Source organism: Macaca fascicularis, chromosome 7 (genome assembly GCF_037993035.2).
Source record: "Macaca fascicularis isolate 582-1 chromosome 7, T2T-MFA8v1.1".
Classification (NCBI taxonomy): Eukaryota; Metazoa; Chordata; class Mammalia; order Primates; family Cercopithecidae; genus Macaca; species Macaca fascicularis.
Window position 1 is genome coordinate 167,993,278 of NC_088381.1, and position 18,989 is coordinate 168,012,266.

At 45.0% G+C, this 18,989-nt stretch overlaps 1 protein-coding gene across 25 annotated transcripts in view; it reads left to right on the forward strand.

Moving 5' to 3' along the window:
* Positions 1-18,989, forward strand: part of EML1 (EMAP like 1) — a 210,519-nt gene that overhangs the window by 173,483 nt on the left and 18,047 nt on the right. For 17 of the 25 annotated variants that reach the window (XM_005562188.5, XM_073998175.1, XM_073998176.1 and 14 more), the window contains 8 exons: positions 1,635-1,730; positions 3,349-3,483; positions 4,274-4,373; positions 5,436-5,590; positions 8,192-8,317; positions 8,589-8,720; positions 11,802-11,869; positions 15,096-15,184. In XM_005562188.5, the coding sequence (XP_005562245.1) occupies positions 1,635-1,730; positions 3,349-3,483; positions 4,274-4,373; positions 5,436-5,590; positions 8,192-8,317; positions 8,589-8,720; positions 11,802-11,869; positions 15,096-15,184 (901 nt within the window). Of the gene's footprint in view, positions 1-1,634; positions 1,731-3,348; positions 3,484-4,273; positions 4,374-5,435; positions 5,591-8,191; positions 8,318-8,588; positions 8,721-11,801; positions 11,870-14,602; positions 14,729-15,095; positions 15,185-18,989 lie in introns of those variants that run through there. The other 8 variants (XR_012416106.1, XR_012416105.1, XR_012416107.1 and 5 more) reach the window with 3 other exon arrangements.

The window sequence follows — 18,989 nt, forward strand, 5'->3', positions numbered from 1 at the left end:
GTCTCCAGAAAGATGTCACCGGACCCCACCACTTACCCAAAGTCAGCCTTTGGGTTGGGAGTTTCCTCAGTGTCGTCACTTCATGGTCACCAGAAAGATGTGACCATAAAGGGGTCCCCATCCAGACCCCAAAAGAGAGTTCTTGGATCTCACGCAAGAAAGAATTCTAGGCGATTCCATAAAGTGAAAGCAAGTTTTTTAGGAAAGTAAAGGAATAAAAGAATGGCTACTCCATAGACAGAGCAGCCCCAAGGGCTGCTGGTTGCCCGTTTCATGGTTATTTCTTGATGATGTGCTAAACGAGGGATGGATTATTGATGCCTCCCCTTTTTAGAGCATATAGGTTAACTTCCTGACGTTACCATGACATTTATAAACTGTCATGGTGCTGGTGGGAGTGTAGCAGTGAGGACGACCAGAGGTCACTCTTGTTGCCATTTTGGTTTTGGTGGGATTTAGCCGGCTTCTTTATTGCAAGCTGTTTTATCAGCAAGGTCTTTATAACCTGTGTCTTGTGCCAACCTCCTATCTCATTCTTTGACCTAGAATGCCTAACCATCTGGGAATGCAGCCCAGTAGGTCTCAGCCTTATTTTACCCAGCCCCCATTAAAGATAGACTTGCTCTGGTTCAAACGCCTCTGTCAAGCCCAACGTGGCTGGCAGGCAGCCTGGCCGCAAGCAGGGATTGGACAGGGCCTTGTGGTCTTCCAGGCTTCCTTAGGACATGCTGGTTCAGCAGACCCACCCCACACTCTTTTAAACCACTTCAGCCACTTCAGAAACCCATATTCACATGCATGTGCACGTGCTCACATGAAAAGACCCCCGTGTACTCAGGCTTCCAGAGCCGAGGGCTTGTGCAGCCCTGCAGCAGCCACGTTCACAGCTGCTAACAGCCCCTGTGCCACGCCTGCTGCTAACAGCCCCTGTGCCACGCCTGCTGCTAACAGCCCCTGTGCCACGCCTGCTGCGGGCACTGTCTGCTCTAGGAGGGTCTCTTGTTTTCATGCAACCCAGTGGTGAAGAGACACCGCCCTGGCGCCTCTCTTCCCCAACTCCTGTTTCTTCACTCCCCATCATTTACCTGCTCTTTCTGTCTGGTCAAGAAAGCATGTCTTGGCTGGGCACAGTGGCTTGGTCAGGCACAGTGGCCAACACTTTAGGAGTCTGAAGTAGTAGGATTGCTTGAGCCCAGGAGTTTGTGACCAGCCTGGGCAACATAGGGAGATCCCATCTCTACAAATAATAATAATAAAAATTATCTGGGAGTGCTGGTACACACCACGGTCCCAGCTACATGGGAGGCTGGGGTAGGAGGATTGCTTGAGCCTGGGAGGTCAAGGGTGCAGAGAGCCATGATTGCACCACTGCACTCTGACCTGGGTGACAGAGGAAAATACTGTCTCCAGAAAAAGAAAGACAGAGAGAGAGAGGGAAGAAGGGAGGGAGGGAGGGAGGAAGGAAGAAAGGAAGGGAGAGAGAAAGAAAGCAGGTCTCAGAAGCAATGGATGAGTATTCTTTAACTACAATGTAGCAGACTCTTTATTAAAAATAAAATTTGATGTTTATTTTTAATCATGTTCAACCCACTTTATTCTCAGATATAGTCTTCCTGTGAATAACTTTCTTTTAGAATGGAGGAACCAATCTCTGTGCTGTGGATGACTCCAACGACCATGTGCTCTCTGTATGGGACTGGCAGAAAGAAGAAAAACTGGCGGATGTGAAGGTCATACTCCGAGCCTTTTTTGGGCTGCATTAATGTTTTCCCATTCCGAGCCGCCCTGGCACAGTGGTAGCCCCCTTTCAGCGGGCTCCGGGGCCCATTCCTGCCCCAGCCCTTGGGTATGACGCCTTCGCCTTAGAATCCTTTGTCCCCAGTTCCTCTCCCATCATGAGACTTTGACCCCAGGTCCTGTTAGGGTTTTTCCTTTTTTCACCATGTCTGTAAGATTGTTCTCTTCCTCATTTCATAGCCACTACCCTTTTAATTCATCCAGTCATGTATTTGCTGGCTATTTCTTTCATTTGCTTGACACACCCCGAGCGCCTGCCGTGTGCTCGCACGGCGCGTGGAGGCCCGGAAATGCGCTCAGGTGTAAAGGTGCACTCGCTGCCCAGGCACCTGCAGCTGCGGGAAGGGCGGGTGTGGGTGGGGGCCACCAGCACAGGGGCGCCTCCAAAGTGGAACAGACTCAGGAAAGACCAGCGGGAGCCCCGAGCTAAACCCCAAATCCTTCCCAACAGGATTCCTCCTGAGAGGGGCCCCTTGGGACTTCTTTGACTGCCTCTAATCCATTTTGCACAATATGTCAAATTCCCTTGCCTTGACTTTCTGACCTTTTTCTATTTTCTATTGGATCCCTATTTTTATAGAATTGAATTCAGATTTCTCATCTTTGCATCTATCAACCTTAGATAACCTTACTCACCTAACTTTCTCTGCTACGTGTCTGGGAGGCAGACCTTATATTCTGACCAGGCCTCTTCCCTGACACCTGTGTTCATGCCCTAGCCCCACCTTCTAATATTCTAGGCAGGGGTTTAAGTTCTTCTTGCTATGTTGCTAGGTTAGAAGGCATCACAGGTAGGTCATTATCCAGGCTCAAGAATGTGTAACTGCATTATTAAATAGAAGCAGTGATCAGAGCCCAATCCAACAGGCCAAGGTGCGGGTCTTGGAAGTTAGGGTGTGGGCTGAGGGTGGTGGAGGTGACACCCGAAGGGCTAGATCTACTCCATGGGACCCCAGGCCGGGTCCCTGAGCCACAGGCAGAGTTCCAGGAGTCAGACGCAGGAGAGAATCCCTGGGGAAACGGGCAGCCAGAGTCAGCCAGGAACAATGGACCTTTGTAAAATCCATTCCAGGGCCCTCCCTGGAGATTACATTTACTAGATAGGGGGCGAAGCCTAGAGATCTGCATTTTACCATTTCTGGTGATTCCATTTGATCAGCCAGACTGGGAACCCATGACTAGCAGGTGAGAGCAAACGCTTGCAGTTCTGAAGTCCCTCTGGTCCCAGCTCCCTCCTCAGCAAAGCATGCTGCATGCCTGCTCCATGCCTGGCCCTGGGAGAGGCCCTGGCCTAGACAGAGGACTCCTGGGTGCTCCCTGTCCTCAAGGACTCATTGTCAAGTGGGGGAGACAGACAAGGAGGAGGCATTAAGGCCCGCACCAGCATACGCTTGGTGTTTATAGCAAGATGGATTCAATGGGGGAAATCATAGGCGTTGTGCTTGCCTTGAATTTCTTATTTATTTGTGGCTCAGATTTTACTTCTTTTCCTACATGTGTCTTACGTGTTTTAAGAGATGTGAGGCATCCAAGTCCCTGTTTTTCCTATAGTGCTCTAATGAAGCTGTGTTTGCTGCGGATTTCCACCCCACGGACACCAACATCATAGTTACCTGTGGAAAATCACATCTCTACTTTTGGACACTAGAAGGAAGCTCCCTTAATAAGAAGCAAGGATTATTCGAGGTAAAGTTAAATTATGATTTTTGTTTTATTTTTCTCTGGTATTTGTGATTGGCTAGATGCATCTTTCTGGGGGCTGTGGTGCTCAACACGATCCCTTGGGATCCCTCACATAGTTGGGGAGCGTGTCACACCTGGTAAGTAACACTGGTAATGAAGTGAAGAAAAAGACAGGGCAAGCCTAGGTGGAGGGCAGGGAAGGACCTGGACCCGGGGAGCACCAGGCCTCCCACAGTGGCACTGGTTGCAGAGAGTATCGGGCGATGAAGTCATCAGGAGGCAGGCAACCTGCCTTTGCAAAGGATGATAGAGACTTCCTGTGCCTTTTGTCTGGATGTTGTGGGACTGTGAGAGCACCAGGGGGCAGCACCTCTTCCCAGGGGTCCATCTGCCACCACCTCCCTGAAGCTCGTTTCGAGGACCCCTTTATTCTGGTGCTCGGGCCCTGCCCTTTAGGCTGACAGCATAGCCCCACCCTTCTCCCTGGCCAGTACCCTCCTCCATTTGCTATCTGCAGCTTTATGATTCCCCAGCCACTTGGAGTTGCTAGAAATCACTTTGTCTTAGAGCAGTTAATCTCACAGCAGAAGTTATGTAACTTCTACTGATGGACAGAAATGCAAGGTGTGCACAGTGGTTACAGAAGGTGACACTGTCCAGCTTGGGACCACTGTGAATCTAGATGTTATTAGTACAAATGAAAGGTTGTCTGGAATATATATATGTTGTATGGATTAAATATATATATATATATATATATTTTTTTTTTTTTTTTTTTTGCCACATTCTACAGAAACAAGAAAAGCCAAAGTTTGTCCTCTGTGTGACTTTCTCTGAAAATGGTGACACCATTACTGGAGATTCGAGTGGCAACATCTTAGTATGGGGAAAAGGTAATAAGTGATAGTTCCCAAAAACCAATGGTTTTTGGTAATGTTATAAGAGATCAAACATGAGTGCTTTAAGAATTGTCTATTAATACAATGTACAGGAGTAGGATTAAATTTCAAGTTACAGAGACACACACATACATGTGTGCATGTGTAACTTGAAACCATAGAACTAGAACAGAGAAAAAGCAGAGAATAGTAAGAGTTACTGACCTTTATAGCATTCTGAAAGGCTCTTTAAGCCCAAGCTATTATGATGGAATTAAATAGCTTTATTAGGAAATCTACTGACAGATTATAATGATGAAATTAATGACTACTTATAGGTCTGTAAAATATTTCAGTAATTATCCTGATTTATATAGCATTTGGCAGACATTTATTGAAAGCTAATTATGTGCTAACTGTGAACATACAACTAAGTCAGACCCAAATCCCCTGCTGTCCTTGAGCAAAGTTTGCTAAGGGAGATGTATCACTCAGAAAGCATGCGTCCAGTTATGTCCAGTGAGCATTTATGAGCACTTACCCTGTGACAGGAAAAAAGGGAAAATCCACCATCCCTTTTCTCAAGGATCTTTGAGTTGGGGCTGAAAGTGGAGACGGACTTGTAAATGCAATTTCAGAAGCATATGGTGATGTTTCCAGTATCCCTGCTGCTCTTGGCGCTAGGTGTCTTACCCACTGTTCACTTAATCCTTAGAACAATCCTGCAGGGTAAGCAGCAGCCCCATTCCACCAAGGGGGATCTGAGGGTAGAGTAACTAAGCAATTTGTCCAGAGAAACAGCTCACTAGAGAGCAGGGATCTAAACTCAGAGCCCACATTCTCAGCCATGAGAATGCATATTCAACAATGCATATTTTCCTTCATTCTAAAGTAACCCATTTCATACTTGTCTGGTGCTCTGCGAACGTCTAGAAATTGGATCCTTCATAGATTCATATTGCAATGATGTGCTCATGGACAATACTGCCTTTTAAAACCAAAGTCAGATGAGATTAGAAAATGGGCAGAGGCAGCCTTTTGACAATGTGCTAATGATGGTTTTCTTGGTGTGTTTAGGTACAAATCGAATAAGCTATGCAGTTCAAGGGGCCCATGAGGGTGGCATTTTTGCACTTTGTATGTTAAGAGATGGCACACTGGTGTCAGGAGGTGGGAAAGACCGAAAGCTCATTTCTTGGAGCGGGAACTATCAAAAACTTCGTAAAACAGAGGTAAGTCATCAAGGCTACTGCTAAAATTTGTTTTTAACCTAAACTATTATCCTTTATTAGTTTGAAATCTGTAGCTTATAGTTTTGAAAATTGTTTAGATGAAATCACATGATATGGGAGCAATGTATTTTATTAAAATCCTGGAGGCAGGTTAAATATAACTAATGAAATAGAATTAGGTTGAGGTTGTAACACACTTCATATTTAGAATATTTTTATTCTCAGTTTTCCAAGGGACTGTTACCCACATTTTGCTTTATTATAAAAATCTGTCTTCTCTCTTTTTTTTTTTTTTTTTTTTTTTTTTGAGGGCAGGGTCTGGCTCAGTCACCCAGGCTGGAGTGCAGTGGTGTGATCACAGTTTACTGCAACCTCTGCCTCCTGGGCTCAAGCGATCCTCCACCTCAGCCTCCCAAGCAGCTGGAACTACAGACACACACCACCACACCTGGCTAATTTTTGTAATTTTTTAGAGATGTTGCCCAGGCTGGTTTGGAACTCCTGAGCTCAAGCGATCCTCCCACCTCAGCCTCCCAAAGTGCTGGATTACAAGCGTGAGCCACCACGCCCAGCCTCCTTTAACTTTTAATTTCTAACATGTTATTTTGGAGACATTATTGCATTGAGTGAACTAGTATTTGTTGAGTATCTACTTTGTACATGGCACTCACCTAAGTGCCAGCGTGCTCCCTAGGGCTGTGCTCCTTTTGATACCCAGTGTACCTCCCCATTATCTACTTGGCAGCCCTGCATTCCAGTAGGCACCAGAGGCAAGATATTTAATTTTCCTTCTACCCACTCAGTGAATTTTCTCCCCCAATTCCAGGAAATTGTGAGCAGACACTGCAAAATTGGCCTCATTCTGAAGAGTGATGCTTTTCATCCCTAGCTTAGAATGGACAGATTGTAGGACTTTGAACCCAGATACACACAAAACACTTATATTTTACATCACAGAGCGATATGGCACCACCCTCTGGCAGTGTGAAAATTTAGTTCTTTTGATTATTTCCCTTAATAAAGGAAGTTCTTCATCTGAGCTTTGGAAATCACTTCCCCTTGCATGGAGATTCTGTTGTGAGAACATTTTTATTAATAAGATTTGACCAGTATTTGGTTGAATATATTGTGAATTGCTAGAGTCATAGACATGCCCATGTCATATACAACTGTAAAGAAAGCTCCAAAGCCCCATTTAATTTCATTAAAGCTATTCACTGTTTGTTAGTATCTGGTTCCTCCTCATTAGCATGGGTCATCATCAACTTGACTCAAATCTGTGCTAACAAACCACACTGGAGAATGTGTGAGGGGAGGCTGCTTCTGTCCTGGAACGGGAAAGCCTAACAGCAACCTGCCAGGATCAAGCTGCAGCGTTTGTTCTTTTTATAGTACAAGAACTTTGTTTCTTTATTATAGCAAATTGTTCTTAATGCCTGTGTTTTGCAATTCTTTCTGTTAACATTTAGATTATTCCATATGTTTATATTGATCTTTAAACTGAACAGAGTGACATTGCCAAAGAATTTACCATTTTAAATTGTGTTATGGCAGTGTTACATTATTATTATTATTATTATTATTATTATTATTATTATTATTATTTTGAGACAGGGTCTAGCTGTGTTACCCAGGCTGGAGTGCAATGGCGTGATCTTCAGCCTCTGCCTCCCAGGCTCAAGTGATTCTCCCACTTCAGCCTCCTGAGTAGCTGGGACTACACGCACCACCATACCCAGCTAATTTGTTTTGTATTTTTTGTAGAAATGGAATCTCGCTATATTGCCCAGGCTGGTCTGGACCTCCTGGGCTCAAGCATTCCCCCCACCTCGGCCCCCCAAAGTGCTGGGATTACAGATGTGAGCTACCACGCCTGGCCTATATTATTCTTTACTTTCTGAATTGTGTCTACTGTTGCTATCAGAAATTATAAAAAGTAAAGAGAAAACTTACCAGTAGCATTCCTTATTTTTAAATTTTGTTGAGGAAAATGCTTTTTCTTAACCTTGTTCTTGCTTATGCTTCTAAGATATATAAAGATATGTAAAATGTTATAGTTTAAAAGTAAGGCTAAGGGTTTTGATCACTCACTCAGCAGTTGGCTGTGGTATCTGTTTTTTTGAGATGGAGTTTCTCTCTTGTCGCCCAGGCTGGAGTGTCGTGACGTCATCTCAGCTCACTGCAACCTCCACCTCCTAGGTTCAAGTGATTCTCCTGCCTCAGCCTCCCAAGGAGCTAGGATTACAGCCACCCACCGCCACGCCCAGCTAATTTTTGTATTTTTACTAGAGACAGGTTTCAGCATGTTGGCCAGGCTGGTCTCCAACTCCTGACCTCAGGTGATCCACCTGCCTCAGCCTCCCAATGTGCTGGATTACAGGCGTGAGCCACCGTGCCTGGCCAGCTGTGGTGTCTATGTGAAACTCTCCGTATATATGTGTATACAACATATATATTTGAATGTACATTATATGTATATACATATGTGTATATAAAACTGTTACAGGGACTATCATTATGATAAATCAGTGTTTTGAATGACCGAGCTAACAACTGAATGAAATTGTACATCTTTTCTTTTCATACGACTTTTCAACGCAGATTCCAGAACAGTTTGGTCCGATACGTACAGTGGCCGAGGGGAAAGGTGATGTGATCCTGATTGGCACAACTCGGAACTTTGTCCTGCAGGGCACTCTGTCAGGGGACTTCACACCCATTACTCAGGTACGATCCCGCTCAGCAGGCCCAGCAAACACTCTCACTTTGCATTATATCAGACTCTAATCAAGCATTACAAACAGTTGCTCATTACTGTGCTTTATACTACAATAACCTTCCTCCACCCCAGAGTGTCAGTGGCTGCCAGCGATGGGAGGAGAGAAACTGTTGAGAGCAATTATGAAGTCAGCCTGAAGCCTCGGTTTGTCATCGCTTTGGCTCCTGAGGGCAGACTGTAGTATCTCAGAGAGCTTCTGTTTGTCTTGATTCTTTGTAGGGTCACACTGATGAGCTCTGGGGACTGGCCATCCATGCCTCAAAACCTCAGTTCTTGACCTGTGGGCATGACAAGCATGCCACTCTCTGGGACGCTGTGGGTCACCGTCCCGTCTGGGACAAAATAATAGAGGTAAACATGCACATTACATTTCCATTTTTCTTACAGAAATTCATCTGGAACATGTTTATTTTTTGCATGAAATCAACAGTGATATAAAGTTGTCCCAAAGCAGATGTTATGTATCTATTTAGAGTTGCCTTAACATTGCAATTGCATTTAACAGTGTTACTTTTAACATTGCCTCAAGTGGCCTCAGCCATGTACTTTTGAAGTTTACTGTTGAAATTTTCTGACAGCAAATTGTTCTTTCCAAGTTCATTGTCAGATTTTCCGAGTACAGTCTCTCAGCCATCTTAAGAGCTAAAAAATCCTTGTTATGCGCCTACATTCCATTTACAGTGTACCCTCTGAATAGGAATTTACAAGCTGTACTAAACACACGATTGAATATATCTCTACATTTTGAGTTTGATGGTAAAGTGAACTTTCATTTGAAAGTCAGCTGGGCACGGTGGCTCACACCTATAATCCCAGCACTTTGGGAGGCCAAGGCAGGCGGATCACCTGAGGTTGGGAGCTCGAGACCAGCCTGACCAACATGGAGAAACCCCGTCTCTACTAAAAATACAAAATTAGCCGGGCATGGTGCTGCATGCCTGTAGCCCCAGCTACTTGGGAGGCTGAGGCAGGAGAATAGCTTGAACCCGGGAGGCAGTGAGCTGAGATCGCACCATTGCACTCCAGCCTGGACAACAACAGCGAAACTCTGTCTCCAAAAAAAAAAAAAAAAAAAGTCAACATCTCTGTGAATTTGGCAAAAGAAACTCTGATGACCTGTCAGAGTGTTGAAATGCCCTTTCCCCACATGTATTACTTGAGCACTGACTGTTTGCATGCCAAGCACCGTGCGTGTATTTTCGTTAATCCCTTTAGCAGCTCTGCAGGTTGAAGAGGTTTTTTTAACTCTGGTTTTATTGATTAGGAAATTGAGGTGTAGAGAAGTTAAATAACTTGCCAAGGTCACTAAGTTAGTGAGTGACCTAGTCAGTGTTAGGACCCAGCTCAGTCTGACTCCTAAACTCTGGTTCTTTCCACTGCATTACACTGTAGCGAATCAGAAGCTCGTTCTCTGTTGTCGGTGCCCTAATGATCTGTGCAATCCCATTGCACAGAGGAAATAACCCTTCTGTAAACCAACACATCATCCTTTCATCCCCCATGGAGTTACTGGCATGTCCCAGGTGCTAGGTCCAAGTTTCAGCTCCTTCCCTTCATTTTCACGGAAGGGGTGCTGGTCACTGGTGGCCAGCTGAGCCGTGAGGTGGAGGGGCCCAAGGGGCAGGCACTGCCACTCAGAAAGCAGACGTGACCCGCGATGGCAGGAAGAGGCTAAAGGAAACAGTGTTATGTGTTCTATCTATGCCCTGGTGGTCCCGGAGGGCTGAAGGCAATGACGGCTCCTTTACCAGGCTGTTAATCATCTAGCCTAACGTAAGGGTCAGAGCTCCAAACTGGAAGCCAGAGAACTGCCATGAAGTTCTAGCTCCTCTGCCTACTGGTCTTGTGACTTGGACATCTGTAACTCAGTGTCCACATCTCAAAATTGTTACGAGGCCCAAATGAATGACACAGACAGAAGTGCTTTGTAAATGGTAGAACTTCGAGTGAACATGATTTCTATTTGTATATTAGTGGCGGCTCTGAGCTTAACTACAGCTCCTACTATAGAAAGAAAGCACTGAAATAATGTAATCATATATTAAGTTTCTTTCTCTTGGTTTTTTAGATTATCTGGTGGATCTCAGGGCCTCCTATTTTCATTACCATTGCTACTTTTCTTCCCGATTTCCTTAATCTCTTCTCTCTTCATCCTAAACACTGCTGCCAAGTGCCCTTCTATCTAAAACACAAATGCAATCATGTCACTCTTTTTATTGAAAGGACAAGACCATTCAAAGTGTTCTTATTTCCTAGTGATCCAAGTCCTTACCGTGGCAGTGACATCACTAGTGTCATATACTCTGTGCTGTAAGCCCATTGACCTACCTGCCATTCCTCAAATATGCCCAGAGCTGTGTTGCTTCCATTGCTTTTATTGCATTGTTGCCCCCTTCACCATGGTCCAAAAAACGACTGGAGTGGCCACATCTCACCTTCACCAGTGGTAATTCTTCCTCTCCTGGGAGGCCCAAGTCCAGTCATCTGCACCGCGAAGCCTTAGCCCAGCTTCCCAGTGTCACCGCATCCCTCCCTCCCCTGTGATTCCACAGCACCTTGAATTGTATCTCTTTCATGGATCATTCCATCTTGTATCCGAGTTACTGATGACTGTGAGTGTGTTCCACTGGCTCAAAACCTAGAATATGCCTCGCTCATCTCGTGATCCTTCCAGGCCTCCATAGTGTTTTGCACCCAGTGGACACTCACCCAGTCTCTGTGTCATAGAGTTGGGTGCTGTGGTTGTCTTTCCAGACCAATCAAGCACACTATTCGATGAGCTTACCACTCAGCACAGGGAGTCAGCTGAAGGGGCTTGGTTCTATAAACTGACGTTGTAGAAGGGCATTTACCTGTCTTTCATCAGATTACTGTAGATATGAAAGGATATAAGACAAAAAGGGGAAAATCCTAAAACGATAGAAATTTAGGTCAGGCTCAATAGCTTACACCTATAATCCCAGCACTATGGGAGGCAGAGGCAGGAGGGTCACTTGAGCCCAGGAGTTTGAGACCAGCCTGGGCAGCATAGGAGCCTCCATCTCTACAAAATAAAAAAATTAGCCAGGCGTGGTGGCACACACCTGTAGTCCCAGCTGCTTCAGAAGCTGAGCCAGGAGCATCACTTGTGCCTGGGAGGTCAAGGCTGCAATAAGCCATGATCATGCCATTGCACTCTAGCCTGTGTGATAGAGTGAGATCCTGCCTCAAAAAAGGGTGGGGGTGGGTAGAAATTTATCATTATTGAAATGCGGCATTCATTCAAGTAGTAAAACGTTTTTCTCTAGAAAAGAGACTTTTCAGATAGAGCCATATAGCCCTAAAGAATTAGAAGTGTGAGCGTGTGTGTGCGCATGCGCACGTGTGTGTGTGTGTTTTATGCTATAGTGTTCTATCTGTTCATCAATTTACACTTCCTTTAAAATATTTTAGGATCCAGCTCAGTCTTCTGGTTTTCATCCTTCAGGGTCTGTGGTTGCAGTCGGAACACTCACTGGGAGGTAAGTCCATGCCAGCAGGGCTTGTGCTTGCAAAGCTTATGGAAAAGAGGCCTGTTGCTTCTATTTCCCCAGGAACAGGCCCTGTTCAGCTCTTGGCTGCGTGCTCGCAGCTTCTAATGACTTACCAAGAATTAAGTTAAAAGAAACTTGAAACAGTGGCCCATTACATTTTGAGCCTTGGGGAAATCTGAGGAAAGCTGTAGACACTCTCTCCTGGAAAAGGACCCTCTACCTCCACTAGACACACACACACTTTTCTTGTTTGGTTTTTGAGACAGGTCTCACCCTGTCACCCAGACTGGAGTGCAGTGGCACAATCACAGCTTACTGCAGCCTCCAGGGCTCAAGTGATCCTCCCACCTCAGCCTCCCAAGTAGCTGGGACTACAGATGTGCACTGCCATGCTTAACTAATGTTTTGTCTTTTGTAGAGATGCAGGTCTCACTGTGTTGCCCAAGCTGGTCTTGAACTCTAGCTCAAATAGTCCTCCCACCTCAGTCTCCCAAAGTGCTGAGATCACAGGCATGAGCCACCACACCCAGCCACACACACATTTTGCCTACAGTGTCAGAGGATTTGTGGAGCTTCTCAAGCCCTGATCTTTAGTCTGTGGGAGGAGGCTTGACTTTGGAATGAAGCAAGAAAACATTTCAAAGTGCTGAGCGTTTAAAAATGCTTTTTCTACTCCTGGGCACAGTGGCTCACACCTGTAATCCCAACCCTTTGAGAGGCCTAGGCAGGAAGATCCTGTGAGGCTAAGAGTTCGAGACCAGCCTGGGCAACATAGCGAGACCCTATCTCTAGAAAACATTTAAAATTGAGCTGGGTAGGCCGGGCGCAGTGGCTCAAGCCTGTAATCCCAGCACTTTGGGAGGCCGAGACGGTCGGATCACAAGGTCAGGAGATCAAGACCATCCTGGCTAACACAGTGAAACCCCGTCTCTACTAAAAAATACAAAAAACTAGCCGGGCGTGGTGGCGGGCGCCTATAGTCCCAGCTATTCGGGAGGCTGAGGCAGGAGAATGGCATGAACCCGAAAGGCGGAGCTTGCAGTGAGCTGAGATCCGGCCACTGCACTCCAGCCTGGGCGACAGAGCAAGACTCTGTCTCAAAAAATAAATAAATAAAATAAAATAAAATAAAATAAAATTGAGCTGGGTGTGGTGATCCACACCTGTATTAGCTACTCAGGAGGCTAAGGCAGGAAGATCTCTTAAGATCAGGAGTTTGAGGCTGCATTGCACTATGATTGCACCACTGTACCCTCACCTAGGCCACAGAGCGAGACCTCATCTCTTAAAAAAAAAATTAAAAATAGAAAATAAATGCTTTTTCTAGCTTCCCTTTCAAAATTTTAGGAACCGCCCAGACCCTGAGCCTCATATTCCAATTGAGTTAATACCTATTCACCTGGCACCTCCTACATGCGGGATGGTGGATCTGCGTTTGCAGCTCAGCTTTGCCACTCAGCAGCAGTGTCTTTGAGCCAGTTACATAAGCTCTCCAAATTTGTTTCTTTTTCTGTAAATGGTGATATTCCCTGCCTGGCCGTGTCGCACTGAGGATCGAAGGAGACAGCGTGCAGAGCACCTGCCGGGGCTGCCTGTTAGGCACTGCGGGGGTTATTATTATCATTGTTTTCCGGGTTTTGATTGAACCTTTATGCTGGTCGTCGTACTGCATACATTTACTGTGGTTTCAGTCAAATATTTTTCCTCCCACCCTTCCTCTCTAAAAAGTGTAGCACTTAGATTCTGTTGTTATGACTGCACAGCCTGTATGGGTAAAGAAAGGGTAGCCCTTTGTAGGTCATAGGCAACAATATCTTAAGTATTGGGCTCCACATATCCAACAGAATTCTTCATGAAAACATTTGTGTATCCTCACACACAGACACACACACACACACACACACACACCCCACCTCCCATTTGACTCCCTTTGAGAAAGCTGAAGCTTCTAAGTCATCAGGCTCCCACCTTCTGATGACTGGCCTCCCAGTAGGCTGACAGATGCCGGCATACCTACTGTGCGTGTAGGACACGGTGACAGTGCCCAGAATCACAGTGTCCCATGGTGGAGGAGATGGGTCAGGTCACCTAATCCAGCCCCTCATCTATTATGCCTCTTGCCATTCAGGTCCTAGGTTGGGCTTAGCTTCCGATGCTGTTGATTTAACAGGACACTTCAAAACCATGTTCTAATCAGCTCCAGCCTCTATTAAGGTTAAATAGCACATTAAAGGTAAATGGTTGTTGAAGATGCAAGAAATCGGCCCTGAGAAGCAAAATCCACATTTCTGGGGGGCAGGACCTCTGACAATGCATGGCTAGGGGGCTCCTGTGGAAGACAAGGGACACTCACTCTGCACTGGACATGCTGATGGGATGTCCTCACGCAGCTTAGAAACTGCAGCAGCAGGGAGCCCGCATTCCATTTATCCGTAAAACGCCAGGGGCTCACCACCACCCTTGAGAATTTAACAGGCAAGAGAGTTCAGTCATTCTGATGTTAACACACGTTTAATGGGTACTGTGTGCTTATCAGAGGATACAAAGCACTTACACATCCATTATCATTCGACTTTCATATTGAGCCTGCAAAGTAGACCTGGGCTCTTCTCCCCATCTCACCACTGAGGAAATGGCCCGGCGAGGTGAAATTATAAGACCAGTCCTCCACTCCGATTTCTCCCATTTGCTCTGTGCTTTCCTTCGCCCTGTTGGTTGCAGGCTAGCATCCCCATAAGGCCTGTACTCTCAGCCTGCTCTGTCTGCAGCACCACTGGGAACACCACCACCCTGGAGCTGTCCCAGCCCCGTCCTCCTGCATGGTCCTGCTTCGCCCTGGAAACCTGGGTGAGCTCTTGCAGGTGGCCCTTCGCTGCTTCCTCTCACCATATGCCCTGGTCCTAGGTATTGGCATCTTCCCTGCCCAGAGCTTTCTCTCCATGTGTAAATGACAAAGCACAAACACAGAGAAACCATATCATAGTGTTGATAACGGCATAGTTTTGAATGCTAGCCAATATACTGTTCCTTTCTTAGAAAATGCTTTTATAGGAAATTTTCTTTGAATAAAAGCTGGGAACAAGCTTTCTTATTAAGCAAATGTCGAGTATTTATTAAGCTTTTATAATTAATAATTTTTATTCATCCCACTATTGTAATAATCTTCATTTTCTCACTAAACAACTTACTGTGCTTTTTCTCATGTTGACAACAGGTGGTTTGTGTTTGACACAGAAACAAAAGACTTGGTCACCGTTCACACAGATGGAAATGAACAGCTCTCTGTAATGCGATACTCACCAGGTTAGACTCCAAACCATTCACTACTTCATTTTTTAAATCAACTTTTATTTTAAGTTCTGGAGTCCACGTGCAGGATGTGCTGGTTTGTTACATAGGCAAACGTGTGCCATGGTGGTTTAATGCACAGATCAACCCATCACCCGGCTGGGCACAGTAGCACACGCCTGTAATCCTAGCACTTTGGGAGGCCAAGGCGGGTGGATGACAAGTTTAGAAGATCAAGACCATCCTGGCTAACATGGTGAAACCCCGTCTCTACTAAAAATACGAAAAAATTAGTTGGGCTTGGTGGTGGGCGCCTGTAGTCCCAGCTACTTGGGGGGCTGAGGCAGGAGAGTGGCCTGAACCTGGGAGGCGCAGCTTGCAGTGAGCCAAGATCACACCACTGCACTCCAGCCTGGGTGACAGAGCGAGACTCTGTCTCAAAAAAAAAAAAACAAAAAAACCCATCACCCATGTATTAAGCCCAGCACCCGTTAGCTGTTGTTCCTCATGCTCTCCCTCCCCCTCACCACCCTCCAGCAGGCCCCAGTGTGTGTTGTTCCCCACGCAGTGTGCCCATGTGTTCTCATCATTCAGCTCCCACTTACAAATGAGCACATGCGGTGTTTGGTTTTGTGTCCCTGAATTAGTTTGCTGAGGATAACAGCTTCCAGCTCCATCCATATCCCCACAAAAGACCTGGTCTTTTTCCTTTTTATGGCTGCATAGTATTCCGTGGTGTATATATACCGCATTTTCTTCGTCCAGTCTACCATTGATGGACATTTGGGTTGATTCCAGGTCTTTGCTATTGTATCCACTACTTTAAAATCCCAACAGAATTGAGATTCTGTGTCCGTGTCTTTAAAGAAAAAATTTCACAAGCCTCCTCAGAGTAAATTTTAAATTAGACATGCACATAATTGTGGCATTTAGGGTTCTTTTCCCTCCTTTGGGTCACTATGCTTGTGTTATGGAAAATTTCAAACATAGACACATTTAAACAGAATAGAATAATGAACCCCATGTATTCATCTGCCAGCTTCAGCGATGATCAGCTCACAGCCAGTTTCCTCTGTCTGTAGCCCCACCCACCGCCCGCCTCCCATATTCTGAAGCAGTTCCCAGACATCTCATCATTTCATCTGTTAATAATTGTATATATCCCAAAAAGATAAGGACTCTTTTTAACAGCTTTATTGAGGAATAATTTACATACAATAATGAGCCATTATAAATGTATAACTCATCGATTCTTTATACGCTTGTGGAGCTATGCAACAACCATCATTGCAGTCCAGTTTTTGAACCTTTTCATCACCCAAAAAGTTTCCTCCATGCCCGTTAGCAGTTCACCTCCACCCTCACTCCTGGTCCGAGGAAACTACTGATCTGTTTTCTGTTTCCAAAAATTGCTTTTTCTGGACATGTCGTATAAATGGATTCCTACAATATGTAGTTGGTTGCATCTGACTTCTTTCACATAGAATCATGTTTTTGAGATTAATCCATGTTACTATGCACATATCAGTAGTATATTCCTTCTAATTGCTGGCTAGTTTTCCGTTTTATGGATATATACTACATCTTGTTTATCCATACATCAGTTAATGATGGATTTTTTTTTTTTTTTTTTTTTTGGAGACAGAGCCTCACTGCAACCTCTGCCTCCCAGGTTCAAGCGATTCTTCTGCCTCAGCCTGCCGAGTAGCTGGGATTACAGGTGCATGCCACCACACCTGGCTAATTTTTGTATTTTTAGTAGAGAGGGGTTTTGCCTTATTGGCCAGGCTGGTCTCAAACTCCTGACCTCAGGTGATCCACCCACCTCAGCCTCCCAAAGTGCCAGGATTACAGGCGTGAACCATTGCACCCTGGCCTTATGGATTTAGATTGTTTCTGGTTTTTTATTATTATGAATAATGCTATGAACATTCATGTATATGCCTTTTTGTGTTTGTTTTCATTTCTCGGGTAAATTCTTAGGAGTGGAATTGACGAATTGTATGGTAAACTTATGTTTAACATTTTATGAAACTGCCAGACTGTTTTACATTCTCACCAGCCGTGTGCTAGGGTTCTAGTGTCATCACATCCTCCCAATACTTGTTGTTGTCTTTTTGATTATAGTCATTGTAAAGAGGGTATAATGGCATCTCATTGTGGTTTTAATTGGTGTTTCCCTAATGACTACTGATATTGAGCATTTTTTAATGTGCATATTAGTCATTCCAATACTTTCTTCGGTGAAACATCTGTTCAGATATTTTGCCAATTTCTAATTGGGCTGTTTGTCTTACTGTTGAGTGGTAAGTTTTCTTTATGTATTCCATATATACAGTTTTTATCAGATAGATGATTTGCAAATATTTTTTCTGAATGTATGGCTTATCTTTTCTTTCTTTTTTTTTTTTTTTTTTGAAACAGCATCTCGCTCTGTCACCCAGGCTGGAGTGCACTGGCACGATCATGGCTCACTGCAGCCTCGACCTCAGGTCCAAGCAGTCCTCACCTCAGCCTCCCAAGTAGCTGGGAACACAGGCACACACCACCACACCTGGCTAATTTTTATATTTTTGTATTTTTGTTAGAGACAGGGTTTCACCATGTTGCCCAGGCTGGTCTTAAACTCCTGGGCCCAAGTGATCCACCTGCTTCGGCCTCTCAAAACTGCTGGGATTATAGGCGTGAGCCACCATGCCCAGCCTTTATTTTCTTAACAGGGTGTTTTAAAGCACAAAAGCTTTTAATTCTGATGAAGTTCAGTTTATCAATTTTTCCTTTTGTGGATCATGCCTTTGGGGTTATATCCAGTATCACGAATATTTCCTCGTATGCTTTCTTTTAGAAGAGTTGTTTTAGCCCTTACATTCGAGTCTGTGATCCATTTGAGTTAATTACACAAGAGTTACAAGAGTGCACAAGACTTGTGTCTTGTGGATGGTGAGAGGGAAGAGCCTGTTTGCTCTGCATAGAGATATCTAGTTGTCCCAGCACTTTTTGTTGAAAACAGTCTTTCCCTGTTGAATTATCAATGACACTTTTGTCAAAAATCAATTGATCACAAATGTAAAGGTTTATTTCCAGATACTCAGTTCTGTCCCCTTCACCTACGTTTATCCTTGTGCCAGTAACCCACAGCCTTGATTACTATGACCTTAGAGGAAATTTTCAAATTGAGTAATGTCATTGCTGCAAATTTGTTGTTTTTTTCAGAAACAACAAATTGGTTTTTGTTGGCCATTTTAGGTTCCTACTATATGGAAAATTGTATATAAACTTTAGGATCAGCTTGCCTTTTTTTATTATTTTGTTTTTTGAAATTTTTTTGTAGACACAGGGTCTTACTTTGTGGCCCAGGCTGGTCTCAAACTCCTGGCCTCCAGAGATCCTCTCACCTCGGCCTCCCAAACTGTTGGGATTATAGGTGTGAGGCACCACACTAGGCCAACTTGTCAATTTCTAACTTTGAAAAGCCTGTTAGGATTGTAAGAGGGATTATGTTTTTTTTTTGTTTGTTTGTTTGTTTGTTTGTTTTTTGAGACGGAGTCTCGCTTTGTCGCCCAGGCTGGAGTGCAGTGGCCGGATCTCAGCTCACTGCAAGCTCCGCCTCCCGGGTTTACGCCATTCTCCTGCCTCAGCCTCCCGAGTAGCTGGGACTACAGGCGCCCACCACCTCGCCCTGCTAGTTTTTTGTATTTTTAGTAGAGACGGGGTTTCACCATATTAGCCAGGATGGTCTCGATCTCCTGACCTCGTGATCCGCCCATCTCGGCCTCCCAAAGTGCTGGGATTACAGGCTTGAGCCACCGCGCCCGGCCTA